The sequence below is a fragment of the Passer montanus genome, unplaced genomic scaffold, assembly GCF_014805655.1.
Source record: "Passer montanus isolate IOZ18808 unplaced genomic scaffold, ASM1480565v1 scaffold120, whole genome shotgun sequence".
Lineage (NCBI taxonomy): Eukaryota > Metazoa > Chordata > Aves > Passeriformes > Passeridae > Passer > Passer montanus.
In genome coordinates, this window is record NW_024358723.1 from 214,881 (window position 1) to 236,760 (window position 21,880).

General features: G+C 52.0%; 1 protein-coding gene across 2 annotated transcripts; it reads right to left on the bottom strand.

Moving 5' to 3' along the window:
- Window positions 1-215: 215 nt before the first annotated feature.
- Window positions 216-19,855, bottom strand: ATL1 (atlastin GTPase 1). 2 transcript variants are annotated; one of them, XM_039698085.1, is made up of 13 exons: window positions 19,550-19,855; window positions 18,248-18,382; window positions 17,268-17,372; window positions 17,010-17,060; window positions 15,503-15,559; window positions 12,503-12,595; window positions 11,399-11,537; window positions 10,007-10,134; window positions 9,359-9,415; window positions 8,666-8,737; window positions 6,045-6,476; window positions 4,520-4,534; window positions 216-896 (listed from the first exon to the last, which is right to left on the bottom strand). In XM_039698085.1, the coding sequence occupies exons 1-13, from the start codon at window positions 19,838-19,840 to the stop codon at window positions 786-788; spliced, it is 1,686 nt and encodes a 561-aa protein (XP_039554019.1). In that variant the 5' UTR covers window positions 19,841-19,855; the 3' UTR covers window positions 216-785. The 2 variants fall into 2 exon arrangements, with proteins under 2 accessions (XP_039554019.1, XP_039554020.1); XM_039698086.1 differs by lacking the exon at window positions 4,520-4,534.
- Window positions 19,856-21,880: the final 2,025 nt, after the last annotated feature.

A 21,880-nucleotide genomic window follows, 5' to 3' on the forward strand; every position in this document is an offset into this window, starting at 1 on the left:
GTGACTGATTTGTGGCCTTTTGGAACATCAGATAAACCATTCTTACAGCAGTGAAAGCCCCGTGGACTTGAGATGATCGAAGCTCTGGGTCTGTCAGTGGATAAATGACCCTCAAAACACCGACTGTGAAATCCCAAATCAAACCAAACGTGTAAAAAACCCCAGAGGAGAAGCTCCTGCCTAGGTAATAAATGACTTTTCTCTGCAGAACCAAGTTCTTAGGAACCAAAAGCAAACTTTAATAGTCCTGACAATAAAAGAATAGAACTGTACCACACATCCTATGCACTATCATGGATAAATATGTACAGAAATACAGAGAAACTTCCTCCAGCACAGCTACAAAGTGACACTTTGTGCGACAAACAGAAACGGTTCCTCACAGCACCCTTAACAGACCATAGCAGAAGTGCCCTTAACAGTGTCTGATAAAGCAAGTCAACACACTTTAATTATGTTCATGTAATTAAACAGTTAAACGAAGGAAAAAAACGTGGTTACATGTTATAACTTCTTCAAGTACCTGAAATAAACTGCCTTTTGGACAAGCTTCGGCCATTTTAGTCGCGGTATCACGTAAATTATCATTTCCTCAGTGGTGACTAATTAAGAAGGGGAAAATAAGGCTTCATAAACGAGCTGGGAGTCGGCGGCTATGACAGACCAAAGCTCTGGGCTGCGGCGGTGCCGTATGTACACGGGGCAGGACGCCCGGCCCGGCTCGGCTCGGCTCGGCTCGGCTCGGCCCGGTGCTGCGGGCGGGCGGAGCCGGGCCCGGGGCCGCTCTAGAGCCGCTTCCTGTCGGGGCCCGCGGCGGGCTCGGCGCGCGGCGCGGGGAAGGCGTGCTGGTACAGGTGCCGGTGCGTGGCGGCCGCGCTGTACAGCTTGTACAAGGCCTGCGGAGAGAGCGGCGCTCAGCAGCCCTGCCCGGGCCGGCACCCCGAACGCGGGGAGTCCCGAACCCGGGGAGTCCTGATCCCGGGGAGTCCTGATCCCGAGAATCCCAAACTTGGGGAGTCCTGATCCCGAGAATCTCAAACCTGGGGAATCCCAAACCCAGGGAATCCCAAACCCGAGGAATCCTGATCCCAGAGAATCCCAAACCCCAGGAATCCTGATCCCGAGAATCCCAAACCTGAAGAATCCGGATCCCAGGGAATCCCAAACCCAGGGAATCCTGATCCCAGGGAATCCCAAACCTGAGGAATCCCAAACCCAGGGAATTCTGATCCCAGGGAACCCCTATCCCAGGGAATCCTGATCCCAGGGAATCCCAAACCTGGGGAATTCCAATCTCAGAGAATCCCAAACCTGAGGAATCCCAAACCCAGGGAATTCTGATCCCGGGGAACCCCTATCCCAGAGAATCCTGATCCCAGGGAATCCCAAACCCAGGGAATCCCAAACCCGGGGAATCCTGATCCCCGGAAACCCCTATCCCAGGGAATCCCAAACCCAAGTAATGCTGATCCCAGGGAGTCCCAAATCCAGGGAATCCCAAAACCAGGGGAATCTTGATCCCAGGGAATCCCAAACCTGGGGAATTCTGATCCCAGAGAATCCCAAACCCAGGGAATCCTAAACCCAGGTAATGCTGATCCCAGGGAATCCCAAATCTAGGGAATCCCAAACCCAGGGAATCCCAAACATGGGAAATCCCAAACATGGGAAATCCCAAATGCAGGGGATTCCAATCTCAGAGAATCCCAATTCCAGGGAATCCCAAATCCAGGGAATTCTGACTCCAGAGAATCCCAAACCCAGGGAATCCCAAACCTGGGAAATCCCGAACCTGGGGAATCCCAAACACACGGAATCCCAATCCCAGGGAATCCCGATCCCTCCCAGCCCTCCCTGTGTTCTGTGCACCAGCACAGCCGGGCCAAGTGCCAGCACACAGAGGGCTCCAGCTCCAGGGCTCAGGTCTGAGGGAATGACTGGAGCTGTGCCAGGGGAGGTTTGGGTTGGATTTCAGGGGAATCCCAAACACACGGAATCCCAATCCCAGGGAATCCCGATCCATCCCAGCCCTCCCTGTGTTCTGTGCACCAGCACAGCCGGGCCAAGTGCCCGCACACAGAGGGCTCCAGCTCCAGGGCTCAGGCCTGAGGGAATGACTGGAGCTGGGCCAGGGCAGGTTTGGGTTGGATTTCAGGAAAGGCTCTTCCCCAGAGGGTGCTGGCAGTGCCCAGGCTCCCCAGGAATGGGCACAGCCCCGAGGCTGCCAGAGCTCCAGGAGCTGCCAGGGATGCCAGGGTGGGGTTGTTGGGGGTCTGGGCAGGGCCTGGAGCTGGGCTGGCTGATCCCTGTGGGTCCCTTCCAGCTCAGGGAATTCTGTGACTCTACAATTCCAATTTTCCAAGCTCCTCACCCCCCCCCGAGCTGTGTCAATCACCCATCTGGACTGGAGTGAGGCACTTGGGGCTGTTTTTCCCTGTGGGTTTCAGTTTTGGCTCCTGCAGCCTCAGCGTTTCCCTCAGCCCCAGGCAGCTCCGCACCTGCCTCAGCCCCAGGGCTGGGGGTGGCACACGTCCCTGTCCCCATCATTTTTCTGCAGGTGATGTGGATTTTTTTCCTTCTGATTTTACCGTTTTCCTTCTGATTTCACCATTTTCTGTTTGTCCTGGAGCCAGGCCAGGCTCAGAACAGGAGGAGCAGCTGCAGGGCTGCACTTCCCACAGGGAGCTGATGGCACAGCACCCACGGGGCCGGTGACATCTGACCCCAGGGGGTGACACCCCTCGTGTCCCTGCCTGCCTTTCCCACCTCCATCCCACAGCAAAGGGCTCAGCAGGTGCCAGGACACGGCTCTGGCTGCAGAGGACTTGGTGTCACCAATTGTCACAGCTCTGACATTCCCATTTCAACTGGGGTGGGGAAAACCCAACCCAAATCCCATCAGCTCCGGCTGGGGGCTGCTGGCAAGGCTGGATCAGCTCTGGGAGGGGTGGGAGGAGGCACCTGAGCAGCAGCACCCCACACACCACCAGGCTGAGGAGTTCTTGTGTGCTCAGGGGGGATGGGGCAGGAGAGGCTGAAGGGGCAGCGAGGAGGAGGAGGGTGAGGATGAGATGCCTCCAGAGGTGTCCAAGGGGATGCTGATCCCATCCCAAACAGGCTTTTGGGAACAGAAGGGGTGCTTTGGGATTGTTTGGCAACACAGTGGACAGGCAGGTGACTTCACACAGCTTCTCTGCTTGTCTTGCTTTAAAATTCACCTTCAGGCCCACCCTGCAGCATTTTGTGCTGTTTTAGGGGGTTTTGTGATGCCAAACCAGTCCCACAGTGCTCATTTTTACCTGACAGGGTTTGCTCAACACCTTATCCACAGCAAATCCTGAGGTACCAAAGGACCACCTGGCTGCTGGGAGGGATGAGGGATGGGATGCTTTTTAACAGCTTGAATTTCTTCTAAAGGAACTGCCCCCAGAACTCGGTGGCTCAGGAGGTGGCACTGCCACTGTGGAAGGGACTTCAAAACCATCCCATTCCAGCCCTGCCCTGGCAGGGACATCTCAGGGTGTTCCCAGCCCTGTCCAGCCTGGCCTTGGGCACTGCCAGGGATCCAGGGGCTGCCACAGCAAATCTGGGAATTCCCAGTTCCCAATCTCCCACCCATCCCTGCCCTCTGGCAGTGGGAGCCATTCCCTGGCTCCTGTCCCTCCATGCCTTGTCCCCAGTCCCTCTGCAGCTCTCCTGGAGCCCCTTCAGGCCCTGCCAGGGGCTCTGAGCTCTCCCTGGAGCCTTCTCCTCTCCAGGGAACATTCCCAGCTCTCCCAGCCTGGCTCCAGAGGGGCTCCAGCCCTTGGAGCAGCTCCGCGGCTCCCCTGGGCTTGTTCCAGCCGCTCCACATCCTCGTGATGCTGAGCCCAGGGCTGGAGGCAGCTCTGAGGTGGGGTCTCACCTGAGTGCGGCAGAATCTCCCTCTCTCCTCCAGGTTTCCCTGCTCCTGGAAGGCCTGGGCAGGGACCATCTCCCCTCAGAGCAGCTCCCCTGCCATGCTGGGAGGGCAGGATTGCATCCCTGTGCTGCTGGGGATGGGTGAACTGTGCCCGCTGGGCTCTGCACTCAGCTCAACCCAGTATGGGGTGGTTTTTCCCAAAAACAGCCCCCACAGCAATTCCAGCAGCAGGGAGAGGCCTGGCCAGGCCTGGGGCTCTCAGCTGTCCCTGCCCACACCTCCAGCTGGTGCTCCAAAACAATCTGGGGCTGGGTTTGACCTCCTGGCACGACAGGAAAACCCCCAAACAGAGCTGATGGGACAAAGATGAAAATCCCATCGTGTGCTGGCACTCCCCACCCAAACCCCTCTCCCAGCTGGCTCCTGCAGCTCAGTGCCCACACCCAGAGCCCTCCCCAGGCATCTGCACCCAGACAAGAGCCAGAGGCAGCCAGGCCAGCAGCTGCTGCCCAGAGCCCTCATGACCCTCATCCTGCAGAGCCCAAGGGTGCTTTTGGGGCCAGGCTGCTTTGCCAGGAGCCCAGGGCTGGCAGCATGCAGACAGCAAGAGCCACTTACCTCATTGGTGCTTCCCTGGGAGAGGCATTGGCAGAGGGAGACAGAGAGAGAAAGAAACAGCTCTGTGGATCTCAGTGGCCATGGCAGCTCATCCCTGGGGGGCTCCTGGGGGATCATCCCCTCCCTGCTCCATCCATCCCTCCTGCACTGCTCCCACTCCCAAGGGACAGAGCTGCTGGTTCCTGCTGGGCAGAGTCACCCAGACCAGCAGCTCCCCTCTGCCACAAACCCTCCCTGGGAGAACTTTCCCTCTGCTTGGAAAGCCACAGGGCCTGTGGAAGCCAGGAGCAGCTCCAAGCACTTTACCCTCTTTCTTTTGCCCCAGCTGGACGTGTTGCAAGTGGGCAGCACCTTCCTGCTGCCCGTGCCCTGTTCTTGCTGCACTGGGATGGAATATTCCAGCACATCCCACAGGCTGCTGGAAGTGTCCCTGGGCAAAGGGACACTGCAGGGGCTTTACTGGGGCTGCTCAGGTGCTGGGGCAGGGCAGCCAGGATGGATCCACCTGGGACAGCTCTGGAATGAAGGAGCATCAGTAAATGCTTCCTTCTTTCCCCCAAAGCTGCATGGTCACTGCAGCAGCACAGGGAAGCAGGGATGGGCTTGCTCTCCATGAGACCCTCTGTGGTGGAGGAAAAGCAGGGAAGGAGAAGGGCCCTTCCTGCCAGAAATCAGAGCTGGGGTGGCTCCTGAGGGATGGGCTCCTCAGCTCTGCCCTGAGAGGAGCAGGAGGGCACTGCAGCCCTCCTGCAGTGGGCACATGGATTGTGCCCTGGATGGGGGGCAGGGGTCAGGGGGAGTCTGTGTGGGCTGGGCTTTCTCTTTTCTGCAGTGGGAACAGGGAAGGGCTGCAGTGGGAAATCAGGATCTGCCAAAACTGGCAGAACCAAGATCTGGCTCTGACCTCTGGCAGAGTTGGGAGAGCCCAAATCCCTGCCCTGAAGGAGGGGAGAGCCCTGGCTGCTCCTTTTTAACAGCCACAGCCATGCACACACCAAGCACACACACCAGGATCCCCCCCAGAGCATCCCTCAGAGCTGCCCATCCCCACGGGGCTCCACAAAACCACATCTGGTGGCAGGTAAGACAAGGAGGAAAGAAAAAGGCAGAACAAAAGAGCTTGCTGGGAGTTTTCTCAGATCTGCACAGCTTGTTTTCCACACTGGACAGGAACTGGGGGCTCAGGGACACAGCTCCAGCCTTGCTCACCCCACCTGTGCTGCAGCCACAGGGCAGCCCTGTGACCTCCCCCTTACAACAAACTCCACAAACTGACCTGCCACAACTCCTCTGCCTCTCCTCTCCCCATCTGCAAGGTCTAAGGAACAGATTAAAACCTCAATTCAAACTGGAAAGGTGTCCCTGCACCCATCACAGCACAAGCAGCTGGATCTAACAACCCTAAGAACCAAAACCACCTCCAAGGGGGAGGAAAACCCCCAATGCTTGAAAAAGAAAAACCCAGTGGGGTGCAAGGAGGATACTTTTTGTGCGCAGGCTGGAAATCAAAAGCTCTTTATCCTACCTGGTCCCACAAGGCTGCAGCCACTTGGTCTATTACAGCTCCCAGTTCTCTGTACTCCCCAGAGTATCTGATATAAGCCCAGGTACAGAGTGTGATTAGTGTCAAGCCCAGAATCATGTTGCACAGGCTGGCTATGATGTCCAAGCCAATGAAGCCGGTGACGCCGGCCAGCACGTAGGTGATGAAGATGACGACGAAGAGCGTGGCCGGGGTGCGGGCAGCGTGGAAGATGTTCTTGCTGTCGTTGTGCTTGATGTACTGGATGTAGAGCTCGTCGATCTCGGCCTCCAGCTGCTGCAGGTAGCGGCGGCTGAACTCCTCCCCTCCCATCTTCTTCACGCCCCGGAACAGCCGCACCGCCTCCTCCTTCAGCTCCGCGTGCTTGGCCTGCAGGTCGCTGGGAGCCAGGAAGGGCTTGTCCCCTCCGCACACCTGAGTGGGGGGAACGCGGGAATGGCACTGCTGCGGTGGCTCTCTGCCACGGGGAAAGCATCCCTGCCACGGGGAAAGCATCCCTGGCACGGGGAAAGCATCCCTGCCACGGGGAAAGCATCACTGAAATGGCACTGCTGATACAGGGAAATCACTGCTGGCACAGGGAAATCATCCCTGAAATGGTAGTGCTGATACAGGGAAATCATTCCTGAGATGGCACTGCTGATACATGGAAATCACTGCTGATACAGGGAAATCATCACTGAAATGGTACTGCTGATACAGGGAAATCACTGCTGGCACAGGGAAATCATCCCTGAAATGGTAGTGCTGATACAGGGAAATCATTCCTGAGATGGCACTGCTGACAGAGGGAAATCATTCCTGAGATGGCACTGCTGATACACGGAAATCACTGCTGACACAGGGAAATCACTGCTGGCATGGGAAAATCATCCCTGAGATGAGGAATCATCCCTGACACAGAGAAATCATCACTGAAATGGCACTGCTGATACAGGGAAATCACTGCATCTCAGGGAAAATCATCCCTGAGATGAGGAATCATCCCTGACACAGAGAAATCATCACTGAAATGGCACTGCTGGCACAGGGAAATCATCACTGACACAGGGAAATCATCCCTGACATGGCATTGCTGGCACAGGGAAATCATCACTGACACGGGGAAATCATCCCTGAAATGGCACTGTTGATACAGGGAAATCACTGCTGGCATGGGGAAATCATCCCTGAGATGAAGAATCATCCCTGACACAGAGAAAACATCACTAAAATGTCACTGCTGGCACAGGGAAATCATCACTGACACGGGGAAATCATCCCTGAGATGGCACTGCTGATAGAGGGAAATCATCCCTGAAATGACACTGCTGACATCAGAAAATCACTCCTGAAATGGCACTTCTGACACAGGGAAATCACTGCTGACACACAGAAATCACTCCTGAAATGTCACTCTTTATATATAGAAAACACTCCTGACACAGGGAAATCACCCCTGCAATGGCACTGCTGACAGAGGGAAATCACTCCTGACACAGGGAAATCACCCCTGCAATGGCACTGCTGACACAGGGAAATGATCCCTGAAATGTCACTCCTGAAACAGTGAAATCATCCCTGAAATGTCACTCCTGATATGGGAAAATCACTCCCAAAATGGCACTTCTGACACAGAGAAAATCACTCCTGAAACATCACTCCTTATAATCAGAAATCACTCCTGAAACATCAGTGCTGACACATGCTGGCACAGGGAAATCATCACTGACACGGGGAAATCATCCCTGAAATGGCACTGTTGATACAGGGAAATCACTGCTGGCATGGGGAAATCATCCCTGAGATGAAGAATCATCCCTGACACAGAGAAAACATCACTAAAATGTCACTGCTGGCACAGGGAAATCATCACTGACACGGGGAAATCATCCCTGAGATGGCACTGCTGATAGAGGGAAATCATCCCTGAAATGACACTGCTGACATCAGAAAATCACTCCTGAAATGGCACTTCTGACACGGGGAAATCACTCCTGACACACAGAAATCACTCCTGGAATGTCACTCCTTATATATAGAAAACACTCCTGAAACAGGGAAATCACCCCTGCAATGGCACTGCTGACACAGGGAAATGATCCCTGAAATGTCACTCCTGAAACAGTGAAATCATCCCTGAAATGTCACTCCTGATATGGGAAAATCACTCCCAAAATGGCACTTCTGACACAGAGAAATCACTCCTGAAACACCACTCCTTATAATCAGAAATCACTCCTGAAACATCAGTGCTGACACAGGGAAATCATCCCTGGAATGGCACTCTTGACACAGAGAAATCTAAATTAGGGTTAGGAATTAGAAGTTAGGGTTTGGGAAGGAATTCCTGGCTGGGAGGGGGGCAGGCCCTGGCACAGGGTGCCCAGAGCAGCTGGGGCTGCCCCTGGATCCCTGGCAGTGCCCAAGGCCAGGCTGGACACTGGGGCTGGAGCAGCCTGGGATGGTGGAAGGTGTCCCTGCCATGGCAGGGGTGGCACTGGATGGGCTTTGAGTGCTTTTCCAACCCAAACCCTTCTGGGATTCCATGAATCTCTGACAGGAGAGCCAGGAGACAAGAAGGGACAGGAAGGGACAGAAGGGACACACTCAGCACCACCCACCTCTTCCATCCTCTTGCTGTAGGTGTCTTTGGCAGTGGCAACTGCTGCTAAATTGTTGGCTTCTGCTGTGGCCTGTGAGGGCAAAAGGGGCACAAAATTTAGGTGCAGAAGGACAGGGTTAAGCTGTGTAAGTGTAGGGCCACACGTGGACACAGCCAGAACATGTGTGTGGCACCCAGAATCAGCCAAGGGGCACTCCCAGCCTCCAACCAATCCCAAATAAGCTCATCCCATATTTGCACATCCAAAAGCCTGCATGAAGAGAGGATTCCTCCCCTTCAAGCTACAAAAACTTTGGCTTCAGCTGTGGGAACCAGCAAGGAAAGAGATAGAACGCTCAGCCACAAATAAACAGCTCCAGCTGCAACCCCCAGCTGGCTCTGGCAGCCTCTTCCATGTGTCACCTCCCTGGGTGGCCCCAAGGATGTCATTCACCTGCAGGGAATTGCTCAGCTGAGCTGGCTGGTGCTGTGTGCAGCCAGAAATTCCCCACAGTCCACCCCAGGTGTGATTCCTCAGCCAGGTCAGGCTCGTGATGCCAAGCTCTTCCCAAAGTGCTGCTCCTTGGCTGGTTACACTGAGGCATTTGGAATAAAGCCCCAGCAGTGCCACTGTGCTGGACATCTCTGCCAGTTCCTGGGAATTAATGGCATTTCCAGTGCAGGAATTCCCACAGCTCCCTCTCACACCTACCTGCAGCATGGACTTGGGGTGTGGCAGCTCCTCCCCTTGGTAGATCTTTATGTAGGCCTGGAAAAGAGCAGGGAAAAGGGAATCATGTGGAATGCAGCACACAGGAGCAACAGCAGCCACCCCAGCCAGCTCCAGCCAGGGCTCAGAAGCAGGGAAGAGGAGGATGCTGCAGCACAAGATGGCTTTGGTCAGGAAATGCCACTCCTTGGGTGGCCTGGGGCAGTCACTGCAGGCTCTCCCTCCTCCACTCACTCCCAGTATCCCTCCCAAAGGATCTGCACCTACCTCTGTCCTTTCCCTGGAGGAGAAGGAGCCAAGGTAGCCCTGAAGAGTAGGTGGTGAGAATTACTCACCAATGTCTCTCATGGAAATGTCCCAGTAGCCATGACAACAAAAATAAGCTTTTTCCAAAGGCAACTGGAATACAGCCCTCAGCTTATCCCCCTCTAGCCCTCCATTCTCCAGGAAAGGAAAACAGCTCCTCCCACTTTCTGGGCTTGTTGTGTGGTCAAAGACACAACCATGAGGTGTTTGCCCTCTGCTGCAGTGAGTCAGGGCTGTCAGTGCTGCCCTGCCTGCTGCTGCTTTCCCCTTTAGCTACAGCAAAATTCCACAGAGGAATACATCCACTTTCTCTGAAATAAATACCTTAAAATACTCCACAAGGCCTCGACAGGTGATGTGGTTTCCATTGATCTCCTTAACATCCAGGTTCTCAGGACTAAGAAGCCAAGGAATCAAAATCTTCAAGTTCTTGATGAACTCATCGTCTATTTCTGGAAGAAAAAAAAAAAAAAGAAAAAAAGAAAATAAGAGGCATCAGAGAGTCCCAGAATAGCTTGGGTTGGAAGGGACATAAAGACCATCATGTCCCGACCCCCTGCCATGGAAGGTTCTTCCCCAGAGGGTGGAAGGAACAGGCTCCACAGGGGATGGGCACAGCCCCAAGGCTGCCCAGAGCTCCAGGGGGATTTGGACAAAGCTCTCAGGGATGCACAGGGTGGGATTTCCATTAAATTCAACTGTACAGGACTGAAGGCAGAAAAAAACAATGCAACAGCCAGGAATTTGGAAGGTATGGAAAGCAGGGAAGATCCCTCACATTTCTTCCATCAGAGCACAAAAAGCTGAGCAGAGCTCTGAGGCAACAAGAAATTTGTGAATATTGTGTCAAGAAGCTGCTGACAGCTCCTGTCTGCACACAGCACTTGTTCCATACTCCTCAGCACCTGAGATGAAGGGGGAGCTCCAGGGATCAGCTCAGCTTCCACCAGCACATCTCCCTCCTGCTGCCTCGCTGTCCCTCCTGCTTTGCACAGAGCTTGCCAGCAGAGCAAGTCTCAGCCAGACAAAACCAGGGGAAAACTCACATCTTTGCCTGCTGATTTATTTTAAGTAGCTAATGGTCCACTTTATTGCTAAGATTGCAGCAGCCTGGAACCAGCCACGCTGGTGAGGAGGTCACAACAAACACCTAAAAATATCCCCAGCATGTGGCTCCTTTTGGGGTGGAGAATCTCACCACAGCTCTTTTCTCCTGCTCCCTTTTTTTAACCTGCTGAACCAAGCCTGCCCTGTAGGGAAACCACTGATCAGATAAGTCAGGCAGATTAAATATTCCCTGGAAAGCTTTTCAAAGGGAAATAACTGTTCTGAGAGCTTGTGGAACCAGCCTTCCACCCACCACAAGCACCAGCCTTGCAGCAACCAGGCTCTGCCAGTGCAGGTGAGGCACAGGAATTTACTGCAGGTTTAACACCACGTCCACAAACATCCAGTCTCATCCCCGCCCTTCCCACTTTTCCTATCACTGGGTATTCCAGTAGCTCTCAGGCCTTGTCAGCCTCCCACACTTTTTCTCTTTTGTCTGCTGCACTGACAAGAAGCAGAAGGGGGTGTGAACAGCACTGGGAGCAGGATCCAACTCCTTTCCCAGATTTTTTTAAATGGAAAATACTTTTGGGGGTTTGAGGAACAAGCAGGACAGTCTGCAAGAGCTTCTAAGGAATCAGGGTAGAAACCAGAGGTTTGCCTTTGTACCTTTCAGTTTTCCATCGAAATTGGGGTTGGTGGCGACTTTGAGGCCGGGGTGAGGTAAGAGGAAGCAGGAGATTTTGGTGAAGCAGGAGTGGATGTGCTTCCTGACATTCTGCAGCTCCTCGTGCTGATTGCCTGACACCTGTGGAGACAATGAGGCACAGAATATCCTGAGCTGGATGTGCCCACGAGGATCAGAGTCCAGTCCAGACCCCCAGCAATCCCAGCCTGGCATCCCTGGCAGCTCCTGGAGCTCTGGCAGCCTCGGGGCTGTGCCCATTCCCTGGGGAGCCTGGGCACTGCCAGCACCCTCTGGGGGAAGAACCCTTCCCTAAAATCCAATTCGACTCCCCTGGCACAGCTCCAGCTGTTCCTCAGGTTCTGTCAGAGGTCACCAGAGAGAAGAGCTCCGTGCTGCTTCTCACAGTTTGGGGCCAGCAAGTTTCCTTCTGACTGGAATATTGGGATAAAGCTGGCAGGAGCACAGGGTACTGCACACTGTGGCTGCTTACAGTGGAGGAAAGGAGAAGATTCCATAGGCATGAGGACAAAGAGAAGGAACTGGAGTATCTCTGACCACATGCCCTGGAGCATGTTATTATCATCTGGAAAATGCACATGCCCATGGATGACTGGAATACAAAAACATTTGGGATTTCCCACTAGGGCCTTGCTTGTCTCACATGTAATTAGGCCTCTCCACTACCAGATCACCCATGCATTTCCTGACTGATCCCAAGCAGCCCTTGCCCATCATTTTTATTGTACAACTCCCTAATTACTAAAGCATCATTCCCAGTCTCTTGAGAATTGCTGACTCCCATTGTTTTGACTCTCCCAGAGTCCCAGGGAGCTGGGCCTGGGCAGAAGCCTGGACATGGCAAGGAAATTCACCCTCCCCAAAAGCCTCCTCTGGGATTTTAAGGCACTGAGTGTGACCATAAGCAGCACTGCAGCTCACACCTGACCTCCAGTGCTGAGGCCACCCAGCTGAACAGGAAAATCATGGAATCACAGAGTGACTGGGTTGGAAAGGGCCTTAAAGATCATCCCTGCCATGGACAGGGACACTTCCACCATCCAGAACCAAGAGCAGGCTAAACATACCTTCAGTCTCTTCTCCAAAAATCTTGCACCACCATCAGATCCATAGGAAAATTCATAAGGGAAGCTCCAGTCACGGACAAGGAATATAAGGGACTGGAAAACACAGACAGTGGGGTCAGTGACCTGCTGCCTGAGCCCACACCACCCCAAAACCTGGCCCTGAGTCTCTTCCCAGCTCCAGCAGCATCTCCCACCTTTCCTGGTGGAAAGGAGTGGTCCCAGTGTGCAGGGGCTGAGACCACTCCACTGTCCCACCCCCCAAACTGCTGCACCACTTTGAGTCCCTGGCTGGAGAACATCATCAATCACCCAAACTGCCCAAGAAAGGGGATTGCTGCTAACCAGGACAAAAGGCAGCAAGCTCCCTAATTCCAGCCACATTTAGTTCCATCCTATGGGAATTCTACAGGCTCATTTTTCCAGCCTTTTTCACTGGGCAGCCTTCCAGACAGACTTTTAATGAGAAGCAGATGCAGGGGAATGAGGGTGAATAAGAAATCATTGGCTTTTGTAATCTTTATTGAGGCATTCAAAGTTCCTGGGCAATAAATAAATAACTACCAGAACGGTCAACTTTGAATCTTTAAAAAAAATAAAAGGTTTTCAGAAAAAAAATCAGGTCTTCACTGCCTCATCTGTACAACATCCCATGCAGGAAATAAAGGGTTTGGAGGGGGAAGTCCTGAATGCCAAAGCCCAGGAGGGCCTGGCAGAGGTGCCAGGGTTCCTCTCAGGAACATGGATAAGCAGGTCAGCAAATGGAACCCATTTCGTTGGAATTTCCCTAAAATTTATCTATGTTTAGAACAAAAATCTAATGGAGGGAGGGGAAATATTCCTGCCATTTCTCTTTTATAAAACATCAGAAAAAGTTAAAAAAAAAAAAGGAAATAACAGTGAGTTGGCCTTTTTGAATTGCAGGAGAAGCCACAGTGAGTGCACCCAGTGAGCTGGTTCAGGACATGCTGTTCTCAAACTCCAAGAGATGCTTAAGAGACATTCCCATGTTTAGGACTTTTCCACAAACACATTATGCATGCTTTGAATTGGGAATTATTATTTCTTTCTGAAGTAAAATTGTTCCAGACAGGCTGTGTTTACCACTGCCTTTGTGAAGGCCCCACGTTCAGGGCCAGCCTCTGGCAGGGCCTCCTCAGTGTGAGGAGAGGAAGGAGACAAAGGGAAATGTGAATTTTCCACTGCCAAGTCTCACCTCCCTTCCCTTCCAGCAGGATCAGTGCCACTGCAGTTTATTCACCATCACACTTGCAGAATCCCAGGATGGTTTGGGTTAAATAAAAGCTCATCCAGTGCCAGCCCTGCCATGGCAGGGACACTTCCACCATCCCAGGCTGCTCCAAGCCCTGCCCAGCCTGGCCTTGGGCACTGCCAGGGATCCAGGGGCAGCCACAGCTGCTCTGGGAAAACTCTGCCAGGGCCTCCCCACCCTCACTTTCCTGCTTTCTAACCCACACTCTGATTTAAAACATGTTCTGCAGGAAGCAGCCCACGCTGGATGCAGACAGGAGATCACTTCTCACCTGGCCACAGCAGCACTGAGCCCTCTGCCACATCTCCACACCCACAAGGCTTCCCAGCCTCGTCTGATAATTCCCCCTGATCATTAATGAAGATGACATTGAATCAGGGAGAGCCTGGGGGGATCCCAAGGAAACACTTCTGAAGGATGATGATTCCCTACAATTAGTTACAATTAGTTCAGCGTGCTCTGGCATCTATCAGTTAATGAGTTTTTAATCCATTAACTATGGATTAAACCAGACTTCATTTGCTTTCAGTCAGCATCCAGGAGAGATAAGGCTGACAGAAGGCAACGGATCATGGTGAGAGTTACCTTTATCAACCCAGCTCATGCTCTTTCAAAAACTGATAATGGGATTGTTTGACAAGACTCACCATCCACAAACTGTGACTCGACAGCAGTTACAGTGCTTGGGAGAATCAGAGCCCATCATCCAGCCCTAATGATTTAAGCATGTTTAAGTCCCCCCTCACAGCCTCCTTTTCACTGATGGAGTAGGAAGTAGCTCAGTTTCACTGGAATATTTGGCTACATTATCCCCACAGTCTTTAAATAAGGAGCAGGAATATTTATTTAATGTCTGGCTTTTTGCTGTACTGTGTTACAACATTCTTCAAGCTCTTGCCTGTCATATTTTTACCATATATATTTTTAGTTTTAGCATTTATCACAGCAGAATCCAATACACCTTAAAAATCTCAATTTGTCCATTTGTTGTATTTTTTAACCTTTTAATTTTATTTCCACTTCCTGACCACAGACACCTTATAAACCCCTTAGTCCTTCCAGGACAACAATTCCCTTTTTATGTGGGAAAGCAAATGTAAAATAGCTGAAACTCATTCCCAATTACTCTTTGGATTTTACAGCATGCTTTGTTCTCTGCTGGTTTTTACTTTAGGAAGTTCACAAACCCTCACCCAACCTGATCAAAACACTCCTCTGTCTTTAAAAACAGGAACCCACCTCACCTACTGTGAATGCCCAGTGCTCTCCTTTTTTTAACACCAGCTTTTCACAGGCAGGGGGAGCAGAAGGAAGAACAGATGTCCCTAATTTGAAGTTGAAACCCCACTTACACCGAGTTTTCCCACGGCTCTGCTAATCCTTATCCTTTCATCTGGCCAGGAGCAGGGATTCCCAGGGCAGGTGAGTTCAAACCTCTCACAACAAAGGCTGGGCAGAGCTCCTGACTACAGAGTGTGACAAACCTGCTGCAACAGCAGCTGCTTTCCAAGCCTGGCAGGACAGGACAGAGCTCTGGGGAAGGCAGGGGTTGAGGGAGGAAAGAGAGAGGGATTTTGGATGCATTTGGAAGCAAGGAAGCACAAAGCCCTTCCCGGGAGCAGCTGAGCCGATGCCCAGGCAGTCGCATCTCGCTGCAAACTGCAGTGACACCTCGTGGTGAAGCCAGCGGGCTCCGGGACACCCGAGCTGCCCGGGACCCTCGCACTCACCTGGAAAGGCTTCTGGAATGTCTCCTCCATGGCCAGCCGGCCGTACTCGGTGAAGAGCTGGAAGGAGAGGGAAAGGACAGGACAGTGAGTTTGTCACTGCGGGACACAGGGGACACTGAGCTCTGTGACAGGACCCAGGGAAAGGCTGGAGCTGAGCCAGGGCAGGGATTTCAGGAAAGGCTCTTCCCCAGAGGGTGCTGGCAGTGCCCAGGCTCCCCAGGAATGGGCACAGCCCCGAGGCTGCCAGAGCTCCAGGAGCTGCCAGGGTTGGGTTGCTGGGGGTCTGGGCAGGGCCAGGAGCTGGATCAATGATCTCTGTGGGTCCCTGGAGGGAATTGTCTGGCTCTCTGGAGCAGTAAGGGACATTTGTGAGCAGGCACTACCAGCACCACGTGCAGAGTGGACACAGAGAGGCTCTGGGCTCCCAGCTCACATCCCAGAGGCACAGGGAGCTGTTATGGAACCATCACCACCCTGCTGAGCTCTCATGTGAGAGATCCCAGCCTGGAGCTTTGGGCTGCCAAATCTGTGGAAAATGGCTCAGATCAGCTGCTTGCTGCAGGTTTTATACCAACCAGACAGTTCTCGTGCTCCAGGGGCTGCTGGAGCCCTGCTCCCTCCGAACACTCCAGGAAGGAGCGGAAATGAATTCAGAAATAAGTACTTTCCCTGCAAACCCCTGCTGTGCAAAGACTCTAAAATCAGCCTAGCAGCAAGATTTGAAACTCTCCAGTCTCTCTGCACTCTAATTTCTAACTGAAGGCACAATAATGTGTTTCACAGATGCCTAAAAATGGGTCAACTTGTTAAACAGTCATGGCTTAAAATCAAAACTGAAAGATCAGAGCTACACTGAATAAATTCAGTGTTAAAGAAGTGTTATTGTTAATAATATTTATGGACTGAGATAATTCAGAAGTATTCAAATGCTGATTTTTTCAGCTGGACTTTTGCTTTTCTTTCCTTCCCTTAAGCTCCTGGAAAAACCTACTTAATTAATCAACCAATCAATCAATCAATCAAGTGAACAGGAGAGAAAGCAGGAGGTAATTCCAGGAAATAGGCAGGACACCTGTGTCACAAAAATCCCATTAGCTGCTTGTCTGCAACAGTCAGGGCTGGAATCACCCACAGAGGGTCACCTGCACTGAGCCAACACCAGATGGCAACATCCAGGCTGATAATTCACAACCACAGAATAAAACCCCAGGAAGGTTTGGGTTGGGAGGGACCTGAAATGCCACTCAGTTCCAACCCCTGCCATGGGCCAGGACCCTTTCCACTACTCAAGGTTGTTTCAACCCTCATCCAAGCTGGCCTTGGACACTTCCAGGGATGAGGCAGTCACAGCCTCTCTGGGAAACCTGTGCCAGGGCCTCACAGGCAGGAATTCCTTCCCAGTATTCCATTTAACCCTGCCCTCCAGGAGTGGAAACCATTCCCCCTGTCCTGCCACTCCAGGCCCTTGTAAATAGCCACAATTAGGTTACCCTGAAGCTTTTCCTACCTGCAAGTGCTGCAGATCATCCTCCTGCACATTCTGGGACAAGTTATAAACCTGCATTTAAGCACAGAAACAACTTCAGATCACTCAGAACAGCCTGTCCTTGGGGCTAACACGAGGCTGGTGTGGCTAAAGCCTGTGACATCCCCATGGGGACACGGGCAAGGTCCCAGCTGCTGCTGGCACAAGTGGTAGGAAGGGAATCCCTGACGGGCTCTGTAGCTCCTGGGGCTGAACTCCTCCATCCCAGAGGCTCCTTACCTGGATGGAGCTGATCATGGTGCTGAGGGCAAACACGGTGGCAGAGTCCCTGAGGGTGGACTGGCTGTCAAAGGTGCCCTGCGTGTCCATCAGCAGCACCGCGACCTGCAGGGCACAGAGCTCCTGTCAGCACCCCGTGTGCCAGGGGGGATGGCAGCTGGGGCATCACTGCTCCTGCCTCAGCCTCTTCACTGCCGGGGCACAAAGGAAAAGCTCATCCCCAGCCACTCCTGACAGCAGGGGGACTCCAGCAGGCAGCAAAATCAGTGAGGGAACTGCTCCGCTCCTCTGTCAGTGCTCTGCCTCCAAACAGAAACCAAACACAAATTGCACCTCCCAAACCCAAACACACTCAGCCAGCGTTAGGAATCACACCCTGAATGCCTCAGTGTCACTTGGGTGCCATGCTCTGCGTTGAAGTGCAGATAAATACAAATATTCCTGGCTATCAGCTGAATTTGCAGGATGCTCCAAATCTGCTGTGACAACTCTGAATGAAGAAACTCCACTTTACAACTCCTGCTCTAGGAAAGAGAAGGAGTTTGCAAGGACATGAGATTCAAGATTTCTGGGAATAGTACAGAAATGAACTCTGGGATACCAGAATTGAGGGACACTTGGACATCACATCACCTCACTTTGTTAAACCCTTCTTTAACATGTGTTTTTCACAGAGGTGTGTACAACTTCCCAGTGGTTCTACAGACTGTCAATTACACAGAAGTTTTTACATAATTTCCATAAATGCCTCTCATGCAAAATCACCACATTCCACCCCTCAGCTCTGTGAAATACACACGTCAAAAATTATTATCAAAATTACACTCTTTTAAAAAATATTTTTACACCACTTCCTTCACTTACTAAAATAGAGACATGGTACTGAAAACCTTCCCTAAACTTGCACAACCACCTAAGACAAGGCAGGAGAGACTCAAAAGCTGGAAAATGAGCTGGCAGCAGCAGAGACACACACACACCTTGGTGCCATCGGGCTTGTCCACCAGGAACACCTCGCTCCATATCTGAATGCCGGTGGTCTCCCGCTCGGAGCCGCCCCTCCAGGAGAAACCCGTCAGGGGCTCGTTGTAATCCCCAACCCAGTCCACTGCCTCCTGCAGGAGGAACAGAAGGAGTTGCTGGAGGTGTCAAAAAGGGCTAAGAACCTCCCATAAGGGAGGTTTTTCCTTCCTTTTACTGTCAAGGTACCTCAAATCCCGGGGTCAGTTTTGGGCTCCTCACAACAAAGACTGGAGGGGCTGGAGAGTGTCCAGGGAAGGGAACGGAGCTGGGAAGGGGCTGAGCCTGGAGAACAGGAGGCTCAGGGGGGACCTTTACAACTTCCTGACAGGAGGAGACAGCAATCAGGTGGGAATTGGGCTCTGCTGTCAGGGAAAAAGCAGAGGAAGAGAGGAAACAATCTGAAATTACACCAGGATTGGATATTAGGAAAGTATTTTTCACTGGAAGGGCAGTCACACATTGGAACAGGCTGCCCTGGGCAGTGGTGGAGTGCCCATCCATGGAAGTGTTCAAAAGACACAGATAAGACAGCTGAGGATATGGTTCTGTGGTGAGTAAGGTGATGCTGGGTTAGCAGCTGGATCCAATGATCTTACAGGGATTTTCCAGCCTAAATGATTCTGTGATTCAGGGCAGAAGATATGAACATTCCTGCTCCAAAATCTACAAGAAACTTCTTCCTGGAGAAGGATCTGCTCTGCTTTACTTTGTGAAGCCCACACTCATGAGAGCCTTGATTATTCCTAAAGCACCAAATCCTGCCCAGCTCATCCCTGAGCAGTGTGGCATTCACATTCTCTGAACACGATTCCTTCACCCAGGATTTTTCTCCTGGGAAGCTGAAAGGCAGTGAGAGGCCTCAGAGAAAAGAAAAATGATTCTTATCTCATTTGCTTCTCCTGTGTTGTGCTCATGTGGAATGTGTTTGGAGATTGTTTACCCAAGGTGATTGCTTGATTGGACTCTGCTGTGAGTTGTTTTCACTCATTGGCCAATTAGGGCCAAGCTGTGTCGGGATTCTGGAAGGAGTAATGAGTTTTTAGTATTATCTTTTTAGCATTCAGTGAGTATCTCTTCTGTATTCTTTAGTATAGTATAGTATTCTTTAATATAATTTAGTATAATAAGGTAATAAATTAGCCTTCTGATAAGATGGAGTCCTCCTCATCATTCCCTCCTTTGTTGGTGGCCCTGCATCTACAGCAGAGCAGCAACGAGGAACAGCAGCCCTGGGAAGGGCCCCTGAGCTGCAGCCTTACCTTGTTGTACATGTAGCGCAGCATGAAGTCCATCAGGAATGATTTTCCTTTCCTAAAAGCTCCAGCCACGGACACAGCCACCACCTCCTTATCTCTGACAGCCTCGGAGAGGAGGATGCGGTTCAGGGCGGCTTCGTCCAGCTCAAAGGAGTGGTCATCTTTGACAATGAGGACCTGCACTGGCCCTGCCTTCCTCACGGACTCCTCCTCCTCAGAGCTCCACTCGTAAGTCTTGTCTGCAAAACTACCTGTGAGAACAGGGAAAACGAGAGGGGTTTGGTGCCTTCCCATGCACTGGGAGGGGTCAGTGAGAGCAGGGCTGGGCAGGACGCTAAGAGATCCAAAAACTCAAATATCCATCCCAAAATGGCTTCATCCAGAGCAGATCTGCTGCACCTGGCCTCCGACATCCCAGTGGAGACTCCATGCTTCTCTGGGGTCATCTGACCCCGTGCTCCACACAGGCAGAGCAGTCCCTGCTGGAATCTCCCTTGGCAAAACACATCCACTAGATTTTATCCTGCATGGAAAACAGATCCCTGCAACTCCCTACATAAACAGTGCCTGCCATAACACCTCCCTTGGCCCTTTCTCAGCTGGAAAAGTGAAGTCCAAGCCTTCTCATCTTCCCTTTTACCACATTATCCAGGGATCTGCTCTCCTCTGGACACTCCCCCCCAGGTCCTTCCTGAAGGCTGACTCAAAAATAGAAGCAGCTCTCCAGCTGAGGTGCCCAAGGCTCTCACAGCTCTACCAAAGGATGCTGCCTTTGTGTATCCTGTGCCACTGCTGTTCCTGTAACAACACATTCCTGCTCCATCTGCAGCCTGAGCTGATGCTCCAAGAGCAATCTGCTGTTCCTGCCATCAGCATCCCCCAGGACACTGCCAGCAGGAATCAGGCCATGCAGACACAAGCCCATCCTGATAAAAGCCACTTTGCTGCTCCCAAGAGGGAAGCACACACAGAGCACAAGCACTGCCCACTTTCCCACTTGGAAATGGCCAAGTTCCCTGTGGAGCTGCTGCCTGGGCTGTGGAGGGCTCGCACAGGAGGGTCTCACAGGAGCCAGATGCATTTCAAGACCTGCAGCCCTGGGATTTGCAAAGAGCAGACTGGCTCCAGTAATTTTCCTCTCCTGGTCTTTCCAAACCTTCCAGCACAGGGAAGAGATGCTGAAGGTGATTAATGTGCCAGTCAGCTCACCTACAGCCACGTGAAACCTCCCTGCCAGCAGGAAAAGGAGACTGAGATGGAAAGTTCCCCCCACATTCCAACAAAAACTTCCCAGTTTACTCTCAGGCTGTAACTTTCCCAAGTTCTGCCTCAAGTTAAACCTCCCCAGTCTCTGTTTCAGCCCCTGACCTTGGGGACCCAGCTTTGAGCTGTTTCAAAGCACAAGGACTGTGTGTGCACACACAAAAAGAGAAGTTATAAATATCAGGAGGAATAGGATTTGCCCGTTCTGGGCCTCTCTATAAAGAAGCCTCCAGCAGTAACTCCATATTTTAAATAACAGCAGCACTTTTGTGATTTCCTAAGATCCTGCAAGGAAGTACCACGATCATTAGGCCTGGTTGCCAGGGGATTTCTGGTGGCTCTTGGACATAGACTATGAGCTTTCTTTGCTCACAGCTGAAAGACAAAGATCTTTTCTTTCCACTGCTTGGAGGTTTTTTAACTAAACAAAAGTCCCAAATGGTGTGAAAAGCAGATTCTCCACCAGACTGCAGCACTAAAATCCCTTCGAGCACTGTGTCACTGCACAGGGGCCTCCAGGAAAAAAAAATCCTTCTAATTTCCAATCCATGGAGTCAGGATCCAGGCACACACTGCACAGGAAGGTGTCTGAGAGCAGGCACACACCAAACCCCTTTTCCAGCAGTGAGGCATTCCCACCAGGTAAGGACAGCCAGGTGCCAAAGGGCCACAGGCTCCTGTGCTCTTTTTAAGCACTGCCAAGCTGCAAGGGCCATATAAAGGATAGGAAATCCTCCTCTCTTGTGGTGCTTCCCAAAGCTCTGCTCAGCTAAGCCAAGTCCAATTTTTATTTTCTTCTTCCAGCTGCACAGAAAGGACAGTAGAGAGATCCTTGGATAGGATGTGGCTCTTGGTGGGGGCAGGAAAACATTGGTAAATCAAATTAAATATTTCTGACTCAGCCACCAGGGTGCAACAGCTGTGCCACCTTCCCAGACCAGACAAATCCCACCTGAGGCACAGAGACAGAGGGAAGTGGGACCAGAACTTTGGCTGGAGCCCCTCTGCTCTGGAGCCAGGCTGGGAGAGCTGGGAATGCTCACCTGGAAAAGAAAAGCATCCAGGGAGAGC

Coding starts and splice junctions, on each gene's coding strand:
- ATL1 (XM_039698085.1), bottom strand. CDS start 19,840: ATGGGAAGGCACCAAACCCCTCTCGTTTTCCCTGTTCTCACAGGTAGT. Junction 11,538..12,502: donor TTTTGGAGAAGAGACTGAAG/GTATGTTTAGCC, acceptor TTGTCTCCACAG/GTGTCAGGCAATCAGCACGA. Junction 8,738..9,358: donor ACCCCAAGTCCATGCTGCAG/GTAGGTGTGAGA, acceptor TTGCCCTCACAG/GCCACAGCAGAAGCCAACAA.